This window comes from Ailuropoda melanoleuca, chromosome 1 (assembly GCF_002007445.2).
Source record: "Ailuropoda melanoleuca isolate Jingjing chromosome 1, ASM200744v2, whole genome shotgun sequence".
Taxonomy (NCBI): domain Eukaryota; kingdom Metazoa; phylum Chordata; class Mammalia; order Carnivora; family Ursidae; genus Ailuropoda; species Ailuropoda melanoleuca.
The window spans coordinates 153,814,365-153,841,781 of NC_048218.1; the positions used below are offsets into that span (position 1 = coordinate 153,814,365).

The following is a 27,417-nucleotide window of genomic DNA, read 5'->3' on the forward strand; positions in this document are numbered from 1 at the left end:
CTCAGGGCGTGATCCCGGCGTTCTGGGATCGAGCCCCACATCAGGCTCCTCTGCTGTGAGCCTGCTTCTTCCTCTCCCACTCCCCCTGCTTGTGTTCCCTCTCTCGCTGGCTGTCTCTAGCTCTGTCAAATAAATAAATAAAATCTTTAAAAAAAATAAATAACAAAACTTTAAAAACAATTTACCTCCTTTGTACATAAAGAATGTTCTAGCATAACCAGCCTTTCAAATATGGCCACCAGAAACTGCCCTTTGAAGTGACATATTGCAATTTCATATAACTTTATTAATATCACTTAAATGAGGTTAATTGATATCATTAAAATATGCTTTTTAATGTCAAAGAATACATCTGAGAGGAAGTCAATTCTCAGATATATTACCAAAGAAGCTGTTACCTAAAAATAATATCAGAAAACCATATACTTTATGGACTCCAAGTTAAGAAATTAGATTTAACATAAATGCACAAAAATGGGCTGTATTTAATAAACTTGACAGTTTCAGTAACACCATACGTAGCAGAAAAGGAAATGGATGGACAAATTGCTGGACGAAGAGAATGTCATACTTTACTGAGGAGGACACAATATCCCCTGTTTTAACAGGGGCATCAGAGAATGGAACAATTATCGGGCATAAAGATTGTTTATTTAAAAATTCTAAGGTGACTTTTATAAATTAATTGTTACATATTCCACCAGAAAATTCTAGTGGGAAGTACTCACTCATCAGAATACAATGAAAATTGCAAAGATAAGTGTACTGAAGTGGAAATAATGGCCACAACTCATGAGAAGGCAATACTTTGGGTTCCAATATCCATTAACCATTTAGGAAGGTTTTCCTCATGAAAGCGTTAAAAATCATGTATCCGAGGTGTAAGATTGGTTTGTATTCTTAATTTTAATGCAAATTAATAATCAATTAATTCAATTGTTTCTTAAAAGGCCTGAAAGAATTGGCTCATTATAGGAAGACAATGTGAATAAAGTGGCTAACTTGAAAATTAAAGGACAAATATGAGTAAGATACAAATGTGAGGCACTGGTGGGTATTTTCATAATTATCACAGGGAAAATGGGAACCATACATAAGTCAAACTACAATGGAAGGAAAATGGCTGATGAATTGGAAAATGTCCTTAGCTCTTTTCCAAGGGGAGAGTTTCCTAAAACTGAAGAAAGTTAAAGCTAGAGTGACCTAAACATTTAGGAACACACTGCAGGGAAACATAAATCCTAGGTACAGGAAGGGTCAGAATGATTTCTTAGGTCTCCATCTACAGATAGGATTGTTCCATGAAATCAACCTTTCCTCACTGGAGGTGATGACATATATGACTCACATGAACAGCAGAGGCCCTGCTTCCCCACACCGATCAGCATGTTCAGGCAAAGATTGCAGTAGGCAGGTTTGTTAAAGTGCTTGAGTCGCCACACATGCTGTCCATCATCCTTCACGTTCTGCACAGGACGTAAGAGAAACAGATTTCACTTAATGAAATAAACAGTGGAATATGCAAGTGCCAATAAAACTCAGAGCTGGACTGAGGCATTTGAAGACAATCTGTTATTTCATCCCTGACTTTCTCCAAGATCGCCAAAGAGTCTAGAAAAACACATGTGCTCTAGTGGAATGAGATCCTGCTAGCAAATCTCGGATACTATAGCAACGCACACATTCTTGTCTAATGTCAACAGTCCAACAGCATGTCCCAAACCATCATAATGACCTGCCAAACTGAGCACTCCCTAAGATCGAGGACATGTCTTCCTCGCCTCTGAATATTTTATCCTTAGTACAATTCCAGAAAGAAATAAATGAATAAAGAAAGAGAAAACACTCTTCAGTGGAAGAGCCTGACAAATAAAAACTTGGAAAGAATGTTAACCCTTGCTTAGTAGTAGGAACATGCAAATTTCATGATGGTGGGGTTTTAGAGGAGGCAGAGGGATGGGACAGAATGGGACAGGAAAGAACAATACTTAAAGATAAGTTATTGGTGATATTTTAAGACTTCAGCTGGGGATTACTTATAGCTTATAATTTAATATATTTTTGTATGTCACAATTAGCAAATTTTAAAAGGTAAACTTTTTTAAGGACCTGATTCTATTACCATATTGGTTGCTCCTCTTTTGTAAAATATGAAGGATTTTAATCTCATAGAAAGGTGCTAAAATATTAAAACTATATTACTGTACTTACAATTACTGTAGTTATTTGTTGCAATAAAACCTTAGGCTTAAATTAATTCACATTTTAGCATAACAACTATAATTAGGATTTATTTTTCTAAGTAAAACTATATAGTATCATAATAGCTACTTCTCTAAGAGGTATTTAATTACATCTCTATTGTTCAGAGTGAAGTAAAATGAAATAATATGGTGTTCATGAGTCTCCTGAATTCCTTACAACAAGGTCAAGATACTAAACGAAGTTATTATGTATCATTACTTTTGTTACTATCACTTTCTGCATTCACATGTAGCCCTTGTACACCATTCACCAACTTGTATCAAACTCAAGATTCATTTTAGACATCACTTATTCTATAGAAACCATTATAGGACATGATTTTTCATGTTAGCCTAGTTGTCATATTTTTTAGAATACATTCACCTAATAAAACTTTTTTTTAAAGATTTTATTTATTTATTTTGACAGAGAGAGACAGCCAGCGAGAGAGCGAACACAAGCAGGGGGAGTGGGAGAGGAAGAAGCAGGCTCCTAGCAGAGGAGCCTGATGTGGGCTAGATCCCAGAACGCCGGGATCACGCCCTGAGCCGAAGGCAGACACTTAACGACTGCGCCACCCAGGTGCCAATCACCTAATAAAACTTTTTGATCACCTACTGTGTGCTGGGACACTAACACAATTTCTGTATTAGTGGGACAGAATACATATGTCCAGATCATTTCATTTTTCTTGATACTAACACATTAATAATAATGCATCCTGACCACTTTTTCCTATTTCTAGTCAAAAGATAAACCACCAAATGTGAAATACTTGATTAAATACATAGTAACTCATTCTCACACTAGAACCAGAAATGTCAAATTTGCATCATAATATGAAACATTAATGAAAACGCTTCCTGGGAGATAATTCTCCATGGGTGTCTTGAATTTCTGCACATTTTGTAAGCAGAAGAACCGTCCTTTCTTCCAGGCTATCTTTTCAAAGGTATCTGAAAAACAAACAGCCTTGGACAATGGAGATGTATCTCCCTCCAGAGGAGAGGGGAGGTTTACTTACTGTCCAGTATAATAAAAATAATCTCTCCCTTTGAGGAAAAAGTTAAGCAGGTTTGTTTACTGCACATGATAAAAGATTCAGTTTCCCCAAGCCAAGGGTTCCAAGCTCTGATGCTGTGCACAGTGATTCCTTGGGCCCCACTCCGCCACCCCTGTGAGACTCTATAGGCCAGGAGAACCGGCTCAGATATGAAGCTCCTATTGCTTGCTTTGCTGTAAATAAAGAAGTCCTTTGTTTCTGACCCAGGTGTCTCATGTCCTCTGCCCCTATTCAGGAAATGTTAGCAAGCTAACTTGTTAACTTACAAGTAGGGTAACTCTCAGTAACTCTCAGACCCTTCACAGTTCTTGCCAGTGCTCAGATTCAGGGTTTTTTGTTTTTTGTTTTCTTTCTTTCTTTCTTTCTTTCTTTCTTTCTTTCTTTCTTTCTTTCTTTCTTTCTTTTTCTTTCTTTCTTTCTTTTTGAGAAAGGACTAACAAGCTCATGACTAACAAAAGCAGTCATGTAGACAGTGTCACGGAGAGGACATCAGAAGACACTCGTTTCAATTTTCTTCCACAACTTAAGAAATGGGTTTTATTTTTATTTTTTTTTAAAGATTTTATTTATTTATTCGACAGAGATAGAGACAGCCAGCTAGAGAGGGAACACAAGCAGGGGTAGAGGGAGAGGAAGAAGCAGGCTTATAGCAGAGGAGCTGGACGTGGGGCTCGATCCCATAATGCTGGGATCACGCCCTGAGCCGAAGGCAGACGCTTAACCGCTGTGCCACCCAGGCGCCCCAAGAAATGGGTTTTATAGTAATTTCTGAATCAAGTGGTGGTTTGTTTGAATCACAAGATTTCTAGTAAGGTTATTATATGAATGGAACATTTTAGATATTTGTTTGGCATTGCTGTATTTTTCAAACTGTCAATATTTTAAAATTTCTATTCCTTCAAATAAGAATAAAACATTTGAGTGAAAAGCTTAAGTAATGGGTTGTTAATTTAATATACAGATACAAATACAGACCGATAATAGATAAGTATAATATAGAGATATAGATATAGATAGATAAAGTTAGCTTAAACTGAGATTTTTAAATGAAAAGAGGAAAGGGAAAAAATCTAATTTTCATATGTATTACTGTTCTTATAATCCTTGTCATTTTATTTTTAAATGAGTGTCCATTACATGTGAATAAGCCTCATCCTATTGAAGAGCACATATGGACTAAGTTAGCTGGCATTTTCCTTATCAAAAAATAAACAAGTCTGAACGTGGGTGTTCTGTCAATCAGAACACTTAGCCATGTTACAGGCTGCAACTGATGTACAAATCCATTACCCAGACATAAAATACTTTACCAAAAAACAAATTAAATAGCTTTATAGCTCTTAACCGGATACATTGCCAAAATATGCAAAGGATGAAATATGTATGTGACTTCAAGAGAAGAAATTGAAACCAGGAGCCAACTATTTCTCAGCAGTGCAAATTATACTCCAGCACTCTTTATTTTCATGTCTTGTCTTGTTTGTCTTATTTAGATGGTAAACTTCGTGGGAGATGGGGAGAATCTGTCCTTACTATATTCTATCAGCCAGTAAAGCATATTCCTATTAGTACTTCTATTGCAAATAAATATTTATTGTCATAGAAAGGAATTCATTTTTTTAAACAAGAAATGAAGAAATCCAGAAGGTTCGATTCCTGGCCTACTATGAAAATGTGGATAAGACATTTCACATTTCTTCTTATTTTCCTCTCTAATAGAATGAAAGCACCCACTTTCCTCTCCCAGGCCGTGGTGTGAAGTTTCATTATACAATACCTGTGAAGTCAATTTAGCTCCTCAGAAGACTCGTGTTACGCAAACAGCAAATATTATTACCATCATTGGGCTGAGTTGTGTAACATCTCAATGTTTCATCCAAAAGACTTGAGAAGGATGTTTGTAGGTTTACTATACTTTGTTTCATAAAAATTTTGTTCTCACTTTTTCATTACCAGACATCACTCTTCAGAGAAGTTTATTCCTGATATTTATAAAACACTATGTTTTAAAATTGAAGCAGTTCGGTGCTGTGAACCAATTACAACAGAGAAATACTTCATTAAGTGTAAACAAGTTCACACAGAGAAAATCCAGTTTATTCCTCCCCTCTTATGACCCTATAGTCAAAAGGAGGTTTCAAAGGCAAGAATGCCCTATGGAACTTTTTGAAACCTACTTCATTATTCTAGTGATTTCTAAAGTTTTAGTTTTTCCCTAAATGCCTCCAAGATCACACATTGTGTTCAAGTGAATTAGGGCTATTATAAATAATATAATTTTTTTCAAAAGACCTCAATGAGAAATTTTACTAATGTCACAGCCAAAATGCTCCTAACCCCCTGCTTGGCCACATCCCTGTTTCAACTGACTTCGCTTATAACACATTTAAGAGCTAATGTTACAAATTAAGTACAACTCATTAAATAACAAGGACCATTAAATTACCTTACTTTTCTGCTCAAGGTCTCCAAAAAATAATAACAATATGAAAGAAAGTGCTCTTTTAGACAGAAAGATGAGCTATATCAGGTCTGGACAAAGGGAATGCAGAAAGACATTTTAGAATTCTGAGTGGAGTTGCGATCAACTGCTTATCTCCAGATCCCATTTTCTGAAGTCAGGCTCAGGCCCTGCCATTTCTGGGTTCAAATGCAAACTCACCAGCCCATCATATCACATAGTCATTTTCCTTGAATGACCCAATCTGGAATCTCAAGAATTGTTGCATTTATCCAGCTTCATAATTCCTTTCTGGATTGAGCAATGTATAAACAGCAAAACAACATCTCAACCAAATTAAATTTTAAAAAATAGAGTGTGAAGCATTAGTTTTCCAAATATAGCCTAGTCTATTAAGAATGCATCATCTTCAGCTCTCCATTATATTCAGAAATTTCATCAGGAAATAGATTCCATCAGAAATCAGGAGGCGCACCAAATAGCTACTTTTACTTTGCTGTGTCAGTTGAAAAAAAAAATGTCCTAAAACATTTTGATCAACAGCTAAGTTTAAATTACATATAGTGTAAAGTCCAGGATTCTGAGGACACATAAAGAGAAATCAAAACACATATCCATTCAAAAACCATATGTGCCGGATGTGGGCACTACAATCCAAGACCAAGAAGGCAAGGTATTCTTATAGTAAGCCAGGCTCCTACTTAAATGTGTACATCTGTTTTTATGATGTTATGAATTCAGGAATTTTCCTTGAAAAATCTAATAATGATCCAAGATTACAGATACTAGGAATTGGAGAATTATTAATTATCTTGTTCACCAAAGAAAAGGAACGTCCCAACTGAAAAGAGTATTAGAAAAGGAAAAGTATGGCCTTGCGTAGCTCTAGGAGAGGCTGTGTCCAGAGAGGATGAGCCGCTAGCACAAAATGACCTCGTTGGTTAATAATAGAGCCAAAGTAAAGATCAATTTGATGAACTTCACTGCTACTGTTCTACCTCTTTATTAGTCCCCACATCTTGCTGACATTGTCTCAAGTGAGTTAAAGGGTATTACATTCCTTTCTCCTCAATGACTAAAAATACATCAAAACTCTTTGTAATATGACAGATTAGTGACAGAGTAAATCAGGGGTCAGAAAACTATGGCCCTTGGGTCAAATCTGGTTGGCAACATATTTTTCTTTTCTTAAAGATTTTATTTATTTATTTGAGAGAGAGAGACAGAGATAGTGACAGAGAGCACGAGTGGGGAGGAGTGGGAGAAGCAGGCTCCCTGCTGAGCAGGGATTCCAGATGTGAGGCTCAATCCCCAGACCCCACGATCCTGACCTGAGCTAATGGAAGACGCTTAACCAACTGAGCCACCCAGGCACCCCTGGCAACCTATTTTTGTAAATAAAATTTTGTCGGACCATAGCCTCGCTCTTTCCTTTACCTGGTGTCTGTGATTGCTTTTGTGCCGGCTGTAGTGGAGGAATTGAGCATTTGCAACAGAGACCTTATAGTCTACAAAGCCTAAATTATTTACTATCTGTTTCTCTACAAAGTTTGCTAATCGCTAGAGCAGAGTTTATTGCTAGATGCAATTATTTTCAAATAAAATATTTTCATTCAAAATTGAATTAAAAAAATACTTCAGTGAGATGAACGCCAAAGGAAGAGTAAGTCTCCTGTATAAATGACTATGCCTCAGGTGTAGTCAAAATCCCAAGTGCCACCCAAACTCTCAGTTTTCCTTCAGACGTAAGAGACCGTACCATTTCATGCTGGGTATGCTCAGTTTGATGGGCTTCTTATAGAGAAAGGAAATGGCTTGTTCTTTCTAGCATTTGATAGAGAATGAGGTTCTGATAAACTACGTTTCTGATTTTGATTCCCAAACAGATAATATTCAAAATAGAGTAGCTTTCTAAATTCTGTTGATAGAGAAAAATAAACTACAGTGAAATCACAATTGTTCCTGCTTTGCATTAGAAGTAAGAATTGCTCTCCCAGGACAACGTTCTTACCTGTGTAATTTGGCTAGTCCACCATAGTCACTTTCAAATACACCATGGTATTTAACATGCACTCTCAATTAGAATCTACTCCCTGAGCTCATAATTGACAGAAGACAAGAATATATAGGACAACATAACAAGAAAGGGTGCAAAATAAATGGCTGGATTCAACCTAAAGCTTCTAGATTTCTAATTTGATTAGCAAAAGTGGGGTGGGGAGGGTTGGGGGGAGGGGGAAATGGCATCATCATCATGAATCATATTCTCTACAGGTAATAACATAACACATTAACTGCCTACAAAAAAGGAAATAAATCTCAATTACTAAAAAAAGGCCCTCATCACTCAGTTGTCATTGTGTCATTTCTGCTTTGTAAAACACTTTCTATGCCTTGGAATTAAAAAGCTGTTTCTAACAAATAAATGCTCTGTTTTGTGATCATAATTACATGGCTTATACATTTTATTAAAAGACAATTCAAAAGATTATTGGCTTATTCTTTTTTAAAAAAGCAAAGGAAAGGGGATTTAACTCTGAATTGTTCTGTACAGGGGGAAAAAAATCCCATCTTCTAATTAAGGCGATCTGTAAATGTTAAACGATGTTGCCCTGCCATCTAGTGGCCTTGACTGGGAACACAGTTTTGAAACTACTGGTTACTGCTTTGAAACCCTAAGTTGACTTCTCCTCTTAAGATCCAAAAACATCTCCTATGACTGAAAATACAAACCATAAATTTAAGAATATGATTATAAAGTAAATTAAATTAGGTATGCTTAACTTGATAGAAATTAATGACAAAGAATTCTCTTTCAGTTGAAATAAAGTTACTAATGAGGTACTGTTTGTTTAAAAGAGTTTGAATTAAATCCATATAGATCTGTGGACTATATTTACTCATGCTATTTTCATAACTTTACAAATAGATATATTTATTAACTGAATTATAAAGAATTTCTAAATAATAGTTTCCAAAGATGAACATCATTTTAAAATCTTTCAGTACTATTTTAATTATAGATGACCAAGTCTACATTTCTGCATTTTGCTGTCCAACACCCCAACTACCAAATGGTTTACTTACTCATTCTTGCACATTCTCTCACACCAAAATTTCCATAAATATTTAGAATCAGTGCAATTTTAGCTTTAAAAATATAAAATTCTCTTCAGAGGCACTGTTATCAGAACTTCCTTGACTAGCATTTGACAACTTTTTCTGTGTAGAGTATACACCAAACCTTAAAATGTTAACATTTTATAAATTTTCTTTTTGTTTTCTCCTCACTGACTTACATACAGTTTGTCAGAAGGTGTATTAATAATTAAACAAATATTTATAATATAGAGATATACAATAGGTTATTTACAAAAAGATACCAGGTTATGTATAGTAGGAAAACATCAGATAAAAGGAAATACTGCTTCATTTATTTTCAAAATGTAGAAATATGTATGTATTAACAATAAGATCTATATTATCTTTGATTTAATATTTACTTTAAGGATAATATCCTATATATCATCTATTAGTAATTTTTCTTTGCCTTCCTCTGGCCATGTCTAAAATCCTATGGGCCTCATGAAGGGTAAGATTCACCTGAATGGAAAAGATTTTGAAGATTCAGGTGAAAAAGAGACAAATGCTACTTTCCTGAAGCCCACTTACATATTCCCAAACCCATATGTAAATATGTGTAAACATATTTGTATATATTCTCACGTGTTTTAAAAACACAGACTGTAAGATTTCTTGAGAGCTTTTAAAAATATGGTCTCTTGAGTAACCGTGGTATAGTCTTGAATCTGCAAAACTGTTATCTCTGGTAGGAAGAAGTATGCAAAGTTTTGCAGTCAGCAGCAGTGTGGTGGACACTATGTTCTCGCAGCTCAAAATTCTAAATACTGTATGCATGCTTTCCATCAGTAATGCTCTGAATCTTAGTACACATTTTACTATGTGCATGTTATGGTTAATTTTTGTTTATTAATGCTAAATACAAAAATTCAGTAGTGACTCATTGAGTTCAAAATTAATGATTACTGAAATTGACATCAAGACTGGGTAGCAAGATTTGGTTTCAAAGTCACTGTCATATCCCATTCTAAACTTAGGTTTATTTCTTTTCCCCAAAACTACAATTTAATTATCAGTGGAGGCACTGATACAAGAAAACTTTTGATAAGCTTAGAATGAAAGGCTGGCTGATCTGATGATATGTAAGAAAAATCTGTGTGTGTGTGTGTGTGTGTGTGTGTGTGTGTGTGTATTCTCAACTACCTCAAGATATAACTGGCTTCTCCAAGTATTGTTTATCAATAAAACAGATTTTCTTCATGGGGAGGGTGATTGTGGAATGAGATGGAGCACCCCAAGAACCACAGAATGCAATAATTTTAGGGAGTTTCTTGCAGTAAATAAAATGATCAGTAGGTCAATAATATTTTAAACCAGATTGTACTTTAAATAAAGAAAAAAGAGAGAAATTATGTATTAAATAATACGGTAACACCTAAAATGAATCAATGTGTTTGTGGCAAGTATTTTACTACAGGACTTATTATTAAATTGCCCTGTGGCATATTTATTAAAAGGTCCAGGCACTCGCTACATGCTTAATGATAGAAAATGGCCAGATCAATTTACAATCAAAATGTGTAATAGAAAACCCCACTGACTTACCACCAGGCCACCCTCTTTGTGTAAATGCTTACATTTTCCAAGCCCAGGAGCACAAGAAGTGGAATTGTTGTCATTCCTCCTTGGATCCATTCCTCCAGAGAGACTGTCCCGTCATGATCATAGTCAATTTCTTCCATCATTTCATGGAGGATCTGGAGTAGAAGAGATGAGGGAAAACTCTCTATGAATCAACAAAATAAATTTCATAAGAGAGAACAAAGCATTACATCAAATTGGTTATAACAAACTAACAGCTAAGTGCAGAATAGAGATAAAGATCTAACCGGGTACAATGTCAATTCAATAACTGAGGATAGAGTGGGTTTGTTATGATTTCTAGAACCTGACTTCTTATACTATTCAACTTTTAGAAATAATTCCTGAACTTTTTAATACTTTGCCACTGAATGGTACAACTAAAACAAAGTATCTTTAATTTAAGGGTGAAAGTGGTCTTTAATTGCTTTCTCTAGATTTTTTTAATTTAAATGTATGCCAGATAATGTCTGAACAAATTAACTTCATGGCAAAGAGCTGAAATGATTCTTTGCTAAGTGGTAAGGGGTGGGGAAATTAAGTTGCTTTTAATTGCCTATCAGAACTTAATAAAGCCAAGAAGTTAAACCAGTAAGTCATTTTTGATTAGATTTCTTTTCTAAAAATGACTTGCACAGAGTGTCCCAAAATGTTCTCTACAGTATTTGTTGGTAATTACATTTATCTCTTAGTTTTATAGTGGTAGTATTGGTATTTAATCCAAAGGATTGTTATGAGGGTTAACTGTGTTCATGTGCTATCAGCATCTTCAAAGAGCATCTAGCATGTGTAGTAAGCGTCATACAGGTGTTGTTAATGTTGTATTAGCAGAAACTATATGTGAGTTTCCACCATACTACCCTTGGTTGCTGGGAAGGTACAGTACTACCCATCCAACAGCACGAAAACAGCAAACATGGTAGAACTCCAATAAAGAAAGTAACTCACCACCTTTATCTAATACAGAAATTCACATCAATTCAGAAAAAAAGAAAATAAATACAGAGAGCATTGGAACCAAAATTTGAAAAGTGCAATAAATGGAATACTTGATATTGTTGATAGAAGTGCGTTTTGCCTAAAAACTCCTGAACTTTGTGGATGGGTGTCTTTCTTCATGAAGTATCTGAAAATTGGGTTATTTTCCTTCATACAAATTTAAATACAGGTATTGAAAAAGAATATACTTTTTGGAGCAAAATGGTACTGAGATAATTATTTTATTATTCTCAAATTGAAAAACAAGGAAAATGATTTAGATTTGGCAAGATGGTATAAGATCTTGTTAAAATGTCCTGCCCCTTGAACACACTTGGATGAAATAGTAGAAAGGAATAAATGAGAACTAGAACACAGAGCATTGTTTCAGGTGGTTGATGCTTTCATTTTGTACCTAATAAATCTCATGGGAGAGCCTGGGTTCGTTTTTTAAAAAAACTTTTCCAAGGACGTCTCAATCTTCCCTATTAACTGCCATGGACCTCAAATGTTCAATTATCTCTATTCATATATGCAAACCTATCAGGGTTCTGACAACGTGTACAAATGTACGCACTGGTTTCAAATCGGCAGAGTTGTTGAATCATTAGGATGAGGCAGTCACTATGACAGAAAACATACTGCCCAATGTAAGTCTTTTCATCTTCACTTTCTACTATTTATACTACTCATAGAAGTGGCAGATTTATCCATGTGTCCCACAAATGACAAATAATGCTATATAGTTTATTATCTGTATTTTCCAGTAGGTATTTGTCATAATTAAAATGCCTAACCAACACCTGTTTCCTTCTTCAATCATCCAGTTCCCCCTTTTCCTCAAGTGTTAGCCCCCCAGTGTTTTTTGTGTGGAAGCAATGGTGCCCCCTTCTTCTTTGAAAACTGATAGAAAAACAACTTCCTTCCATCACTCCAGTGAGGACAGGAGACTTGACTGAAAGATGTACAATATCGATGGTACTGAGATGAGTAGGATGGAGAAAGCTGTTTTAGACGAACATCATCAAAAAGGGCAACAGAACTTAAAAGAAGTCTCTTGATTTCAGTGAAAATAGTATTAAGGTGAATAAAGCAGTATTCTTAGAATTAAATACAAGTTACCACTATTATTTATTATTCCATATACAAACTGCAACTTTGTGAGCGACATCTGCTATGCAATATGCACACAGAATGGAGCATTTCCATATCCCCCCAAAGGAAAAACCAGTTGAGCTAAAACTTGGAAAACCCCAATCCCAGTAAGAATGGTGCCCCTACTTTGTACATGACACTGCATATAACTTTGTTATACTTTACTGCCACTGCTTTCCAAAGCAAAGGAAATGCTACCACAGCTCTCTTATATAATCATGCCACTATCATGCTGTTATAAGGCTTTTAAAAATCATATAAAATGTGAGCCATTTAAATAAAATTGATTTGTATCTGCTTAATTCATTTACAATCGGCTCAACTTAGTTGGGTTGAAGAATCAACTTGTCAATAACATACTTACCAACTCTCCCCAAAATATTACTTGTAGCGAAAGTTTCTAAGCAAGTATGTTTTAATATACATTTGAATAATGTTGTACCTTTGGTATAAATCTATTATAAATAAGAAGTTGTCATGTTCTTAAAAGCGTCTTAGATACCATTTCTTTAAACAAATTATTACAATTTTCTAGCTCTCTTTAACTAGCTGAAGAGCTATGAGAAATTACTTTAACATGCTGGGGTCCCTAATTCCCTTATCTGTAAAATGAATAAAACAGTAGTATCTATCTCAGAGAGTTGCAAGCGCTGAGTAACACATATGTGGGAAATAACACAGTGCACTGTACAGAGGGACCTGTCATCATCTCAAGTGACTTCATCTTCTTTTAGAATGAATATTTAGCTATTTCCATAAAAGGAAAACCATGGAGATCATGAGTAATATACATTAATTCTGACTATTTTATTGCACGGCATAACCTCGGCGGCATCCATCAGCAGCTTCTGCTTACCTAAAGATACATGAGAGCACCATTCAAATTAATTTCCATGAAGAAGAAAAGCAAAAGTTACTGCTAAGAGTTTCAGAACACCATGTATACCTTTTCTTGTTCAGAATCCACTCTCGCTACTGAATAGAAATAGTAACTCAGGGTTATCAAAAGACAATAGCAGACGTATATTAAGTAGTATATTAAGGTTCCAAGAAGGAAAAAAGAGAAACGGGCCTTCTAGAAGGTAGCCAACAGTTAAATCATCCATATACCTACTGGATTAAGTTCAGTGACATCCCATTCAAGGTATTCTGCCACATGCATCATCTGACTGATGATATTTTCTAGCTCCTGGAGAGGACAGATAGACAGAGAGGAGAGTGAGAAAACACAAATACAGGGTCTTTGTAAATTTTTCAAACTTTGACTTACAAGAATTGTTTTGTTTAACATGTAGTTCAAAAGCTAAAAGAGTTACATGATTAATTTATTATATATAATTTATACATATAAACTAATTTATATATATAATATATCCTTTTAACAATCTGATTAACTATACATAAAAGAAGCACTTGAATATAAATCGGTTTTGTACTTTGTCTAGCAGTCTTCACCAGGAGAGGGCACAACTACACACAAAAAAGCTTTTCTTCCAGTAGAAGATTTTTTAAGGAAGAAAATCTGTCTTTGGAAAGGAACATCTGATCAAAGTAGGAGCAGGCATATTTTCACAAGGTGTGATGGTTAAGTCACTGAGTGTCCTGACCCTTTGGCTTGGAAACAGGTGTGGAAGGAGGAAAGGAAGTGTTTCAAGGCAACTGAGAGGTTTATTTTTATTCTGATACACTGAGAACGTATATTGACTGTTCTAGCCATTAATTGGTATAATTTGCTCTGCTGGAGCCATGTTCAGGGTCAAGGTTTGGAGGCTAAGTACATGTAGAGTTTATTTTATGAGGAAATAGAATTTTAGTTAGAATTTTCATATTATTATGCTCAAGTGTCAACTCTTTGAAGAACAGTTAGTTAATACACATGACTTGACTAAATAAATTAAAACATTTGCTCATACCTATTTATTTAATACTTAATTTTTCCCTATCTCCAGAAAAGATTAAACAGACTTTGTAAATGCTAGTAATTTTAAACACAGTCACTGATATAATTAAATGTGGTGACTTAACAGTATAATAATTTAAAATATAAGAAGTACAAAAAGATAAGGTTTGAAAGCATATTAATCAAAGATTAGTTTACTCAAATCTCTGATCTAATATATGTAGTTGACATTCACAGAGTGAAGAAGGAAATACGGTAAAAGAGGTTGTCTTTTGGGCAACAATGGATCCATCTGAGAAACTGATGAAAGCTCCATTTCTCTCGCCAGAAAAAAAATGTAATCATGAAAATGTTGTTTAGGTAACACAGTTTGCCCCAGGAAAAAATACAAATATAAATGTGCTTACTTATTACAGTAAAGAAGAATTTTAAACTGAAGTACCTTGGAATTATAGGTTAGAATTGTGTGTGTGTTACTCTATCTTTGCCTGTTTATGCCTTGATGGTTTGGAGTGGTGAAAGACCCTGGACATGTTTTTAGGAATGGAAATTCATGTGAGAGTAGATAAGTCATTTAACCTAAGACTCAGCTTTCTCATCAGTAAAATGAGTATTCTAATCTTACCTAGTGCATAGAGTTGCTGCACAGAGTAAGCGTGCTATGATATGAAATACATTTATGTCGCCTGGCGTACTGCAAGGGATCAATAAATATTCACTAGTATTATTACACATAGTGGTCATTTTTCAAAATATCAAGTTTCCTCTGTTTGGCCTCCAATATGTTAACTGCTATACCTTTAAATTTCTAAGATAAATGACATCAGAATGTGCAATTTCAACCTGCTAGTGAAGGAAATATACTGGAGTGGTAAGTTGTCTGGAGAAAACCATAGAAATAAAATTCAGGCCTTTAATTACAAAACAAAGTAGCTTAATCATAAATCAATTTATTTATCCTCAACTTATTAATATTAGATGTACAGTATAAATATTACAACATACTATATGTTAACAACAATAACAAAAAATGGCCAAAGACCAAAAAAAGCGTTTGACTGAATTTTCAAATCAGCTGCCAGCCCATGGCTAAAAGCCTAGTAAAGAAACATCTTTTTAATTTAATTAAAAAGAAACATTAAACAAATTTACATTTAAATATAATTTACATTAGTATAGTCAGAAGTGCCACAATAAGCATATGGAAATATCTAGAAAAGTCTAAACTCCCCGCTGTGAAATGCTACCAGAAAATAAGCAAATGTATCATGAAGCTTAATATTCCTAAATGGATAACTGGACACTACCAAGCACTTAAAAATGATAGCATTTGAAAAATTGGAGAGACTTAAACATAAGGAATCCCACAATCACAGCATCAATTTAGATTGGTGGTCATTTCCTAAAGTAGGAATTATATATTTTTATCTCTCTCTGGAGGAGCTAATGTGCCATTATCCTACTCAGCCTTACATAAATATGTATCCAACTTCATTGCTTTGCTTGTAGAATTCTGTTTGAGTTCTGCTAGAGGGAGGTGTATCAGATGAGAAGAAAAACTCACTCATTATCAGAAGTAATGTTCATTTTAATCAATTTTAACATATCAAAACATTTATTATTTAATGTACCTGTGTACTTCAAAATTTCCATAACCTGACGCTTACTTTTTTTTTTTTTAAGATTCTTTGATTTCCTTTACAGGAGAGTTAACAATATATGAAAAATATGTCACTGCAAATATAAAATGCATTATTGGATGGAACCTGAAATGGATTTATATTCGAAGCAATGATTTGTACAGTAAAACTAAGAATCTAACTACTCCTCTGAAAACTATCAATGATTTGTGTGTATTACAAATACAATAAACATTTAATTATTCCTTTTAGTTAAATCATACAGAGAGGGTATTTTTCTCCTATTGCTTTTTATGACTAAAATGATACAGAGTACAAGTTGTATTTAAATTGGATGAGACATTTTAGAAAGGGAAGTTTGTTAAAACAATTTGTAAATATATGTATTTTAACAGCATATATGACTAAAAGACTTTTAAAATGTGCAAAAATGATAAAAAGATTAAATTGAATTTGTAATTCCTTTCAATTCTACTGGTATTCTTATTATTTTTCTTAGCGTCAAACCTCAGATTTTTTTTTCTTTCTAGATCAATGGTCTCAACTTTCTCATGTATTATTCAAACAAGGTTGGGGTCTTTTCTATTTTCCATGCATAAAAAGCCACTTTTTCTAGTAAAATTATTCAATAGAACAATTGTAATCCTAACAGGTTTTTTTTTTTTTCCAGATCCCTCTCTTTTAAAAAGTCAGATGATCAAAATGCTGTGTGAGTGCATGGAAATTATATTAAGTGTGTCTTCCTTGGTAATAGCTATAAATTTATTCATTGCATTTTTTAGATCAAACTACTTTGAAATTTTCACAGAAAATTTGAAGAAAAAATTACCGAGCTGTCCAGGAAGCCATTCCCATCTGTGTCGTAGAGGCGAAACATAACTAGAAATAAAAGAGGTGTTGAAAAAAAAATTAGAGGCAAGTAAGATCAATGTTAGTATAAGACATACTCTTTAAAATCTCCTTGCTGTTGAAAGGAAATTTTCAATCCTCTCCTATTCAAAGACATTCATTTGTGGGTTCATTTCTCAAGTTAATTAAGAATGAATTAATTAATAAAAATTCTAAATATCAGATATAAAGTCAAACGATTTTTGTTATATATCTAGAAAACACTAAAAGTCACCATTGTTTGCTCAATTTTAAATTATAAGATTAAATGAAAATTTAGAAATAAAGGAAGAGAAGGAATTTTAAATCTTCGGAGTCCGGATATTAAAGGGCAGAGTGAGTAAGAAAAAACAGATTTGGAGGTCTGGAAACCAAATCTGGAATCTGCAATTCACTAGTACATGAGGGTAGTCCAACATTGTTTTCTTATCTGTAAAATGAGAATAACCGCCCTGTCACAAGACACACTTGTTGTGAAAGCTAAGTGAGGTGATACACACAAATGCATATCAAAAGCTGTAGGTCACTACACAAATATAAGCCATTGTTTTGATTGATCCCTAAGCAGCATGGGAAAGGATTGGTGCAAATAAGGGAATTTTTCTGATGCAGGACAACAAGACACAAAATGTATTATCATCACAGTTATAGTGGTGTATTTGTTGCAATCCGAGATGTACTTTCAGAGGGTAACCACTCTTCGAAGTAAAGAAGTAAGGAAAAGGAGAGTGTTGTCTCTGTGGTAGCGAGCGCAGGAAAGGAGGATAGAGGGCTTCTTTGGCCTGAGGATTTCCTCATAAATTCACACACCACCAGGAGACTACAGAAGGGGCTGCAGGTGCCATTTTGAGATAAAAACAGAGAAGAATGACACAGCTGTTAAAACAGAGAAGTGGAAGTGAGAGTTTTTGTTGGGTTTGTATAATTTCTGGGAGAAATTTGATGTCTGTGGTCTATAATATTAAATAAAGACATTGATAACAAGGAGGCATAATTCTGCAATGACCTTGATCATATATCTATTAACTAATTATTATTTCTGTATTTAAAAATGATTATTATATTTCACCAAACTAAGATATGATTATTTATTTATGAGATGCTATAACCAGTCTGCATACAACTAATAAAAAAATGCTTACAATCTAATCATCATGTTCTATTTATTGTAAAATGGAAAAAGACTTTTAAGATGTTAAAATGTAAGGGGATAATATGTACCCATTGAATTAAGGAACATAATGTTACGCTGGCTAATGACCTAAATATCTTTATTTGCATTCCATAGTGATTACTGTCTCTCATATACTCAATAAATGACAAAAATTCAGAAAGAAAAATCCTACCAGAACACGAATCCTAAGCATTTCAAGATTTTCTAGTAAAGCAGTAAATAGTAAAAATCACTTTGTAAGTGACAAGAATTCACATGCCACTCAAAGAATGGATTCAGGACCATGGCAAGTATTTACAAAAGCCTAACTGTATCTTAGAATGAGGGGCACTGGTGACTCTATGAATCCTTACTGCAAAAAAAATGACTGCCTGACCATTTTTAGATGGTCAGATACATGGAAACCCTATACCTCTTGGTAAGACTTGTTGGACATGTGAGCTCAAAGACATATACACAGGTGAACTCTGTGTCAGGTTATCTGCCATTAAGTTGTGGCAGCATCTGAAACTTCTTCCTATGCTCTTAAAGCTACACTTGACAAAACACAATAACAGATGAGATACCAGATACCTTGTTTTACTGGCCTGACTTGAAGGTAGAGTTTGCACATGACCCACACTCCACCAACAGAAGAAAACCCAAGTGATGAATCAGATGCTGGTGACCCAAGGAAAAAGGGGCTACCCAAATTCATTCTGGTGATGTGAGCAGCAGCAGTATCAGTGATCAGAGAGCAATCAGGGTCCTGGATGTGTCAAGGGTGCTGACAACGAAGGTTACTCTGCTCGTGTACAGAGAGGCAGGAATGGGATTTTCCCTAGTCCAATTTAGCACTTAATTTCATCACTGATCCTGGAGAAACATCCTCCAAATCTGGTTCTCTCTCTCTTAATCATTATGTGTGTTTCTAGATATCATTTAAAAAACAATAACCTGGGCGGGTGTGGCTCAGTCAGTTAAGCATCTGACTCTTGATTTTGGCTCAGGTCATGATCTCAGGGTCATGAGATCAAGACCCTCCCCCCCCATCAAACTCTGCACTGGGATCGGAGCCTGCTTAAGATTCTCTCCCTCTCCCTCTGTCCCACCTCCCCACCCAAAAAAATAAAATAAAATAAAAACCAATAAGCAGCTTTATTAAAAATAAAATTAATTAAAATTAACATGTTTTTTGGCCTCCCCCAGTGATATTGTGCACTCAACAATGCATTCACTCCACATCAAACATAAAGATTAGGTCAAAAGAGATTTTAAGTTTAAAATAAACATTTTTTTTAAAAAAATGAGACTTTAATTTAAACATTAAAGTAAACTATAAAGCTTCTAGAAGAAAATATAGGAAAATATCTTCAAAACCTTAAAGTAAGCCAACATGAACCATCAATGATTTAAAAAAAAAAGTAAATTAAGTTTCATCAGGGTTAGAACTTCTGCTCATCAATAAAAGAAAGTTAAATAAAGAAATAAGTGAAAGAAAGAAAAAAAAAAGAAAGAAAAGAATAAGGGGGAAAAAAAAAAAAGCCAGCCACAGACTTGAGAAAGTTCTCATATATCTGACAAAGGGCTTACTTCTTGAATATATGAACAAACCCTATAACTCAGTAATAAAATGACAAACAACCCAAATAAGAAAAGAGGCAAAAAAATTGAACAGATACTTCAAAAATGGGAGATACAGGAATGGCCAGTCATAATAAAGTGCTCAACATCACCAACAAAATAAAAATTTAAACCACAGAGACCATGATGTATTTATTAGAAAAAGAGTCTGGAATTCAAGTTCACTTGGTTTGTTTTGTTGTTTTTGTTTTTCGTCTAAAGACCAGTCTCCTCAAACTGCTTAGCTTCTCAGCCTTAGTTGTTTAAGAATTTGCCATTTAAAAATAGTGGCAAAAGCCGGGCTCCCCCTCACAGAAATTTGACCCACAAATGCCTTGATAATTCCCTGAAGTTTTCAAACAGTTTAAGAAAGGACTATGACCAAATTTTCTAGTTGTTCCCAGTAGGGATGTTGGTCTGAAAACACGTTATTCATTATGGTCTAAAGTAGAAGTCTTGACATCTTTTAAATAATTTCTAAATGCATTAACAGGGTTTAATGGTTGTCTATGAATTCTGTCTAATTCGTCAAGGAAAAAGTTGGAGAAATTTAAGTCTAGTCAATCAGAACAGCAATAAGAAAAACTGCATACATATATTGAGCCCTAAATATAATGTACTTTAAATCTGACCAAGTCAAAATCAAGAATAAAAGCTTCCTTTGGTCCTGAATGAGAAAGAGAAATTCTAGGATACTAATTTTCAGAGATAAGTCTATTTTCCTAATTTAAAATTATACTGGGGTCATGAAAAATAGGAAGTATTGAACACAACTTTCCACCTGGGCTTTCTATTGAAGTGCCACTATAGTAGCAGTACGGTATGAGAGAGGCATAAATCAACAAGCACAAAGAAAATGTGAGAGGAAAAAAGAACCATCAAATTTAAGAGGCTGGGAAACACATGCTGACTGACTTAGAAACCAGAGTAATATAAACGTAAGCGGGTAGTGAAGAAGCAAAGATATGCACAGAAAGGGTGATGAGATGGAAAACGGAGTGATCATTTTCACAGAAAGAAGTCAGACCCTCAAATACCACCCTTCACACCTTCTACCTGACAGTATGCCAGCTCCCTACCCCAGCAGAAGACTAGACGCTTGGGCTGTACTGCCCTTAACCCAAGGGAATGCTGAGCTCAGTATGCTCGGGACTTCTGATGGTAGGGGTACTATTCCAAAAAAAAAGATATTTACATGAAGGTCTAAATAGTGAATATTCAGAGTACAAGTCCCTTCCTTTTCTCCAGTGAGTCACACTTATACCACACCCCACCTACCCACCACACCAGGGAGTCCTTCAAAAACAAATAATTTGGGGAAAACAACAACAACAACAACAATAACAACAAAGCAGGGAGGGAGAATAAAACCTTATAAGAGGAAAGTTACAATCCATAAAACAAGAAGAGGAGCATATAAGAATCATGCTGAGAACAAAATGAATCCTCTGTGAAGTTAAAAGCATGATCGAAAAAGTAAAACAAAAACTTATCACAGATGTAGAAGACGTCCCAGATGTCCCCCCTCCAAAAAAAACGACATAGGAGAAAAGTTGGAAAATAAAGAAAAAATAATTCAAATTTCTACTTTGGGAGTGTCAACATCCAAAATAATGGTTCTAGGAAGACCAAGAAGAAATAAAGTAGAATAAGAAGAAAGTAACCTAACAATGAAAAGATTAAAGAACAAATGAAGGGCACACATTTTCAACCAGAATTTATGGTGGAGGTTTTGGAAACTGATTAGTTATATAGAAACAGAGAAACTAATGAAATGAAGACGAAAGGCAGTTATTAGCACCATGGGAAAAAAAACTGTCTGTCTTGGTTAAGCCTGTAGAATCTTTCCTTTTTAAAACTACATTTGAATAATATTGATAAAATTAATACCTATTTTCAAATATTATTATACGATTATTTCTTCTTAGAATTTAAAAGTGAAGTTAGGCTCCAAGGTCAAGTGAAACATTGAACAAATAGTTCTTATTCTTAAAACTAATATACTAAGGATATAGATGTTTAGGTGCAAAAATATTTTAAGCCCAGTATTAAAATTACTCTGTCAACATGATAGCTTCCAAATGTGGGTACCTTTTTCAAAGTTACAAGCTAGTTTAACCCACTTTTTTTCTATTTTTATGTTCATGTAATTTCCCTTTATATAGAAACAATTATGCACCCACACATGAATTTGGTTAAAAGAGCAGGGCAAAGGCATATTATGCAATATAAGGTTCATTCTTTAGAGTTTTGTCTCTTCCAAAAGATTTGCAAGTTTTTAATCTATTTTCTCCTTGAACATCCTACTACATACAGTCTAATTTTTTTTTTTAAGATTTTATTCACTTATTTGACAGAGAGACAGCCAGCAAGAGAGGGAACACAAGCGGGAGAGCGGGAGAGGAAGAAGCAGGCTCCCAGCAGAGCAGGGAGCCTGATGCGGGGCTCGATCCCAGAACGCTGGGATCGCGCCCTGAGCTGAAGGCAGATGCTTAACGACTGCGCCACCCAGGTGCCCCACAGTCTAATGTTTTTATACATGGCATAATATATTATTGTAAATAAAAATATTAATATGGAATTTGTTATTAAGCATCTGAAGTATATTTTTAAAAGGCATGTAAGCTGGAATTTTTTAATTAACAATTTTTTACTATTTTATATATTTCAAGACCTACTTAATAAGCTTTCAGGGCAGAGGTGAAAAAAAATTAGCTGCCTGGAGTTTGTGACATCTAATGTAATGAAATAATATTTTCTCCTTTTTTCCTTCCAAGAAATGACAATAAAGATAAGGGAAGGAAGCTTTTCAAAACAAAAAAGCACTGATAGAGTAAGGTAGAAGTCACAGGTATTAGTCACATCTGGATAAACTAGCACTATAATTAATAACCAGTCTCTCTGGGCTTTAGTTTTTTCATTGACACTATAGAGAAACTGACCACCTGATCTTCAGGATCTCTTCAGCGTTAAATCCAATGGTTCTATGATTAATACTATACATAACAGTGACTTTAACATACAGGTTAGTCTTCATTATCTGTGGGCCAATTATCTATATTCTGGTTATTTTCCAACCGATTTCTCTTCACTGATACATTTTCATTAAACGTAAGCTAACAAAAATTATTCTAGTTAAGTCATTCATGGTTTATAAACACTTTTCCAAATATGAATACTATGTATCTTAAAGTTACAGTATAGGGGCACTGGGGTGGCTCATTCGGTTAAGCGTCTGCCTTCAGCTCAGGTCATGATCTCAGGATCCTGGGATCAAGTCCTGCATCAGGCTCCCTGCTCAGCAGAGGGTTTGCTTCTCTCTCTCCCTCTTCCTCTGCTTCTCCTCCTCATTTGTGTTCTCTCTCTCTCTCTCTCTCTCTCTCAAATAAACAAATAAAATCTTAAAAACAAAAAGTCGCAGTGTAAATGAATTTAGTATTATTCCATGCCTTAAATAATTCACATTATTTTTCTCTTCTCAATCACCCATTGACTTCAATTCAATTCCATTTAAGTATCATTTACTAAGCATCTGTCTGTTGAAATACACACACACGTGGTAGGTGCTGGGGTGGAAAGTTAGACAGTGCAAGGGTACAAGAAAGAGTATAATGAATTTGATTAGGAGGTGGCAAGAGGATTCATGACATGAGCTGGGCCTCAAGTATATACTGGAGTGGATCTGTTATACACTGAGGGAACACCCACAGCAAATGCACATTAGAAGCCAAGGTATAAAGATGGAAAATTTGGGGTTTGTCTTATGATCGAAAAGTAGATCCATGTGAAAGGGACGTTGCTCATGCATGTGTGTACAGGTCAAAGCCAAATGCAGGACTGACAAAGTGTGTTGGGGGGGTCAAACTGTGCAGTCAAATCAGTTTATAGTTGCTAAGTTAAGGGCTTATGTATTATTCAACAGGGAACTGTCAAAGGGACACATTCACCCTGAGTCAGAAGAGGAAGAGGAAAGAACATGTCTAGAAGTTGTCAAGTTTTAGGTAACATGAAAGGAAGTTACAAGAATCACACCTAATGAGTGAGATGATGATTAAGTAGGTAGGTGTTAGAACAATGAAGCATCCGGATTAACTTTTAGCTAGAAGAAGTTGACAACTAGCGAAACACCAAAGGCACGGTAGGCCAGCTGAGGTTTTGAGTAGAGTTATCACCCGTAGAATTAGCTTTTTATTTTATGAAATCTCTGCCACCTCAGTATACAAGCAAAGAAATTAGGTGCCTAAAACTAAGGGTCAAAGAATGATTGGCATCATGGATTATGGAGTCAGTCTATAGTTGAAGGGATGGGGGTCCAAAAAGCAGCAGGCAAATTCAGGAGGAAGGGAAATGGTTAAGAGACAAGAATAATTAACTTATTTGTATTTCACAGAACAAACATTTATGTGAACTAGATAAATGTGAAGGAATTTATGTGAGAAAATATTGGTTCATTTAATCTTCATAGCAAACATATGAGATAGATATTACTATGGTTCCAATCTTACAGTTGGAGAAACTGAGGCCTAAAGAGGTTTTTGTTTTTGTTTTTGTTTTTGTTTTTTTAATGTGCCCCAGGCACTAATAAGTGTCAAAGCTAGGATGCATTCAATTAGTGAAACCAAGAGTCTGGGCTCTTAGGTACTGTGCTATGCTATATTTAAATTAAAAGTAGGAGAGGGGGAAGTTAAGTGACCACAGTTTGTGGTCAAAGTAAAATATTAGAGTTTCAAATTTTAGAATAAGAGCAGTCTTTAGAAATTAGAAGGCATGGGGTATTGCTGCAGAAGTAGGTGGCTGAAATAAAATGGGGGTGAGGTCACAGAATTTGAGGAATGCAAGAAACTAAAAGAGGGAGCTATCGAATGGCTCTCCAGAAGTATTGTAGCAGGCTTAAGGTGAAGAGGGCCAATCAGCCTTGGTACAGTGTTCTCAGCCATGCACCAGGATGGTTGGTAACTGACACCAACACAGAGAGAGAAAAATGAAATCTCCCACAATCTCAACACGTATATACAAAAACACACATGCACACCTGCTCTGCAAGGGTCCGTGGCAGCAGGTGAATAAACACCATCTACCTGATCGGGCCTCAGTATTAGCAAAGTTCTCAGTGAGAAAATATAATTGGAGCAGGTAAAGGAATTTGAAGAAATGGCACTAATCGGTGGGAAGTTCAAGAGCTTTTGTTTCCTTTCAAAGGAAAAAATGGTCTCTACTCTAAACATTGTGTAAATGCCTGGCAGAAAAGATAGATGGGAAGATGAGCGGTGACAGTAAGTGAAGGATAGACTTTTTTTAAAACATTATTTTTGGGGTAAAAGTATTCCTTTTATAAACTTTTACAACGATGCCATTATTTTATCTAATAATCCAGGTAAAAGAACCAACAAATACTGTTGCTGTTCAGCAATTCGGAGAAAAAAATCCTCCTTTCAGAGAAATTGCGTGTGTGTCTGTTTTCATGGCACACAGGAACTACATAAACCAGGACACCTCAAAATGCAGGCCCTGCAGCAGCAACATCAGCGTCACCTGGAAGCCTGTTACAAATGAAAATTCTAAGGGCCCCCCTCTAGGCCTGCTGACTTGCCTCTACTGCATTTGGGGCCCAGAATAAGCCATGTGTTCATAAGCCCTGCAGGGGATCTTAAGTGAGACAAAGTTTAAGAACTTCTGGCCTAAGCCAGTATGCGTGTGTTCCTTTCTGTTAGCTACCTAGAAATTAAGATCCAAATTCAGCGTTCACCAGCCAAAGTTAATTGTATTAAGCACTTGCTCATATTTATTTCTGTGTTAGTTTTAATTACTTTTTCCGTTTTTTTTTTTCTCTAGTTTATGCTGTGTTTAATAAGCCGTGACCCTTCGGGAAATAAGTATATATTAAATTAACCACAAATGTTCAATTTCTTTCCAGTATTATTGAAAATATATTTCAAGGTTAAAAATTTAAAAATCTATAACTATGGAAGAATACATGAAATGTTTGATGGTAGAAGAGGAACAATGTCTAGTCCACTGACAGGAGGGTGGGTGAGAGGAATGGATTCTGAATTAACCGAGGGAGGGAAGGGGCGGGCACTGGCATTTAAGAAACAAGACAAAAAACGAGCTCCCAATAATTAAGAACCAGGCTAAGTTCCTCCACATGGGAGGACGGCAGAGAGGGGAATAGAGCAGAGCGGGGTGAGACACCTTCATGTGTCTGAAGCTGACATTCATCTACTTTAAAGAGCCTGGTGAAAACCACAGTGATGGTGTCAGGCCCCAACAATTCTACCCACGACAAGAGTCTGAAGCAACGGTTAAGGAAAAAGGCAGACATGCCTGGATCTGATGTAGGCTTGAAAAAGAGCTGGAAAATTCAAAGACAGCACAAAAGGAAGGGGTTGAAAACAATGAAGAAAGGTCGGTGGCACGTGGGTTTGACCTGATTCGTCAAGGATTTTTTTTTTTATTAAAGATTTTTTTTTTTTATTTGACAGAGATAGAGACAGCAGCGAGAGAGGGAACACAAACAGGGGGAGTGGGAGAGGAAGAAGCAGGCTCATAGCAGAAGAGCCTGATGTGGGGCTCGATCCCAGAACTCCGGGATCACGCCCTGAGCCGAAGGCAGACGCTTAACCGCTGTGCCATCCAGGCGCCCCATCGTCAAGGATTTTTAAGTGATAGTCTGCCTGCGGTTGTGGACAAAGACTGTTGATTCATAAATTCACATTGAAAACTGAAAAGGATGCCTCTTAGGAATTCTACCTTAAAAATAAAACACATGCAGTCGACATAAAAATAATTAAAATACGACACGAAGAGCATGTTGAACAGGAGTGACGGTGCCTTCATTCCATCTCAGACCTGGAAAAAAGTCTGTGCTATTGTATTTTTAAAATCATCCCAAACACAGACCTGATAGCACCTGAGAAAACTTTCTCCTTGGCTGTCGCTTCAACAGAAATTCTCTGAACATTAATATTTATTTTGGAATGAGAGAGATTTCTGTATGTCCTTAGGAATACAAATAAATCTTGAAATGCAAATATTCAACATTTAGGAATAATAAATATGCACTTTAAAAATGATGTTAGCATGGTTTATTCATAACTTACGCATGTATGACTTAAATAGTCATCTGTAGTAAATTCTTTATTAGTAAGAGAAATATTATCAACATGCTATTACATTTAACTAAACATGTTTTCCAATCATAATTCTGAGACATCATGGTGTTCTATACTTGCTTGAAAATATCAAGTTTAGGATTTATTATCTTCACTACCATTTCAGCAGCAAGAATTTTTAATTCACTTTAATGCCATCCAATATAATCAAGTTAATCAGAATACTGAACAAGCCACCAGCTCTATGTTTAGCAGGGGCTTTGGAGACAAGACCAGACTACTAAAGGTTCAGGTTTAGAATAAATATTTGAAAAATATTTTCCTGCATTGCAGTGAGTACAGTTTGCCACCAGAGAGAGCTCAGACACTATAGTTTATTAAAGAGAGTACTTCATTTCTTTTCAACTAGATAGAAATTCTTTATCTGAAATACCTGCTCTATTGTAGCAAGAAAAAAAAAGCTATTGTTTATTTATAA

The 27,417-nt window shown here is 35.3% G+C and overlaps 1 protein-coding gene across 4 annotated transcripts in view; it reads right to left on the reverse strand.

The window, feature by feature from the left end:
- The window catches only part of DGKB (diacylglycerol kinase beta), a 669,924-nt gene that overhangs the window by 471,735 nt on the left and 170,772 nt on the right, over positions 1–27,417 (reverse strand). For all 4 annotated transcript variants that reach the window (XM_034668563.1, XM_034668559.1, XM_034668553.1 and 1 more), the window contains exons 7-10: positions 16,993–17,042; positions 13,738–13,812; positions 10,487–10,606; positions 1,349–1,466 (exon numbers count right to left, since the gene is read on the reverse strand). In XM_034668563.1, the coding sequence (XP_034524454.1) occupies positions 1,349–1,466; positions 10,487–10,606; positions 13,738–13,812; positions 16,993–17,042 (363 nt within the window). The remainder of the gene's footprint in view (positions 1–1,348; positions 1,467–10,486; positions 10,607–13,737; positions 13,813–16,992; positions 17,043–27,417) is intronic.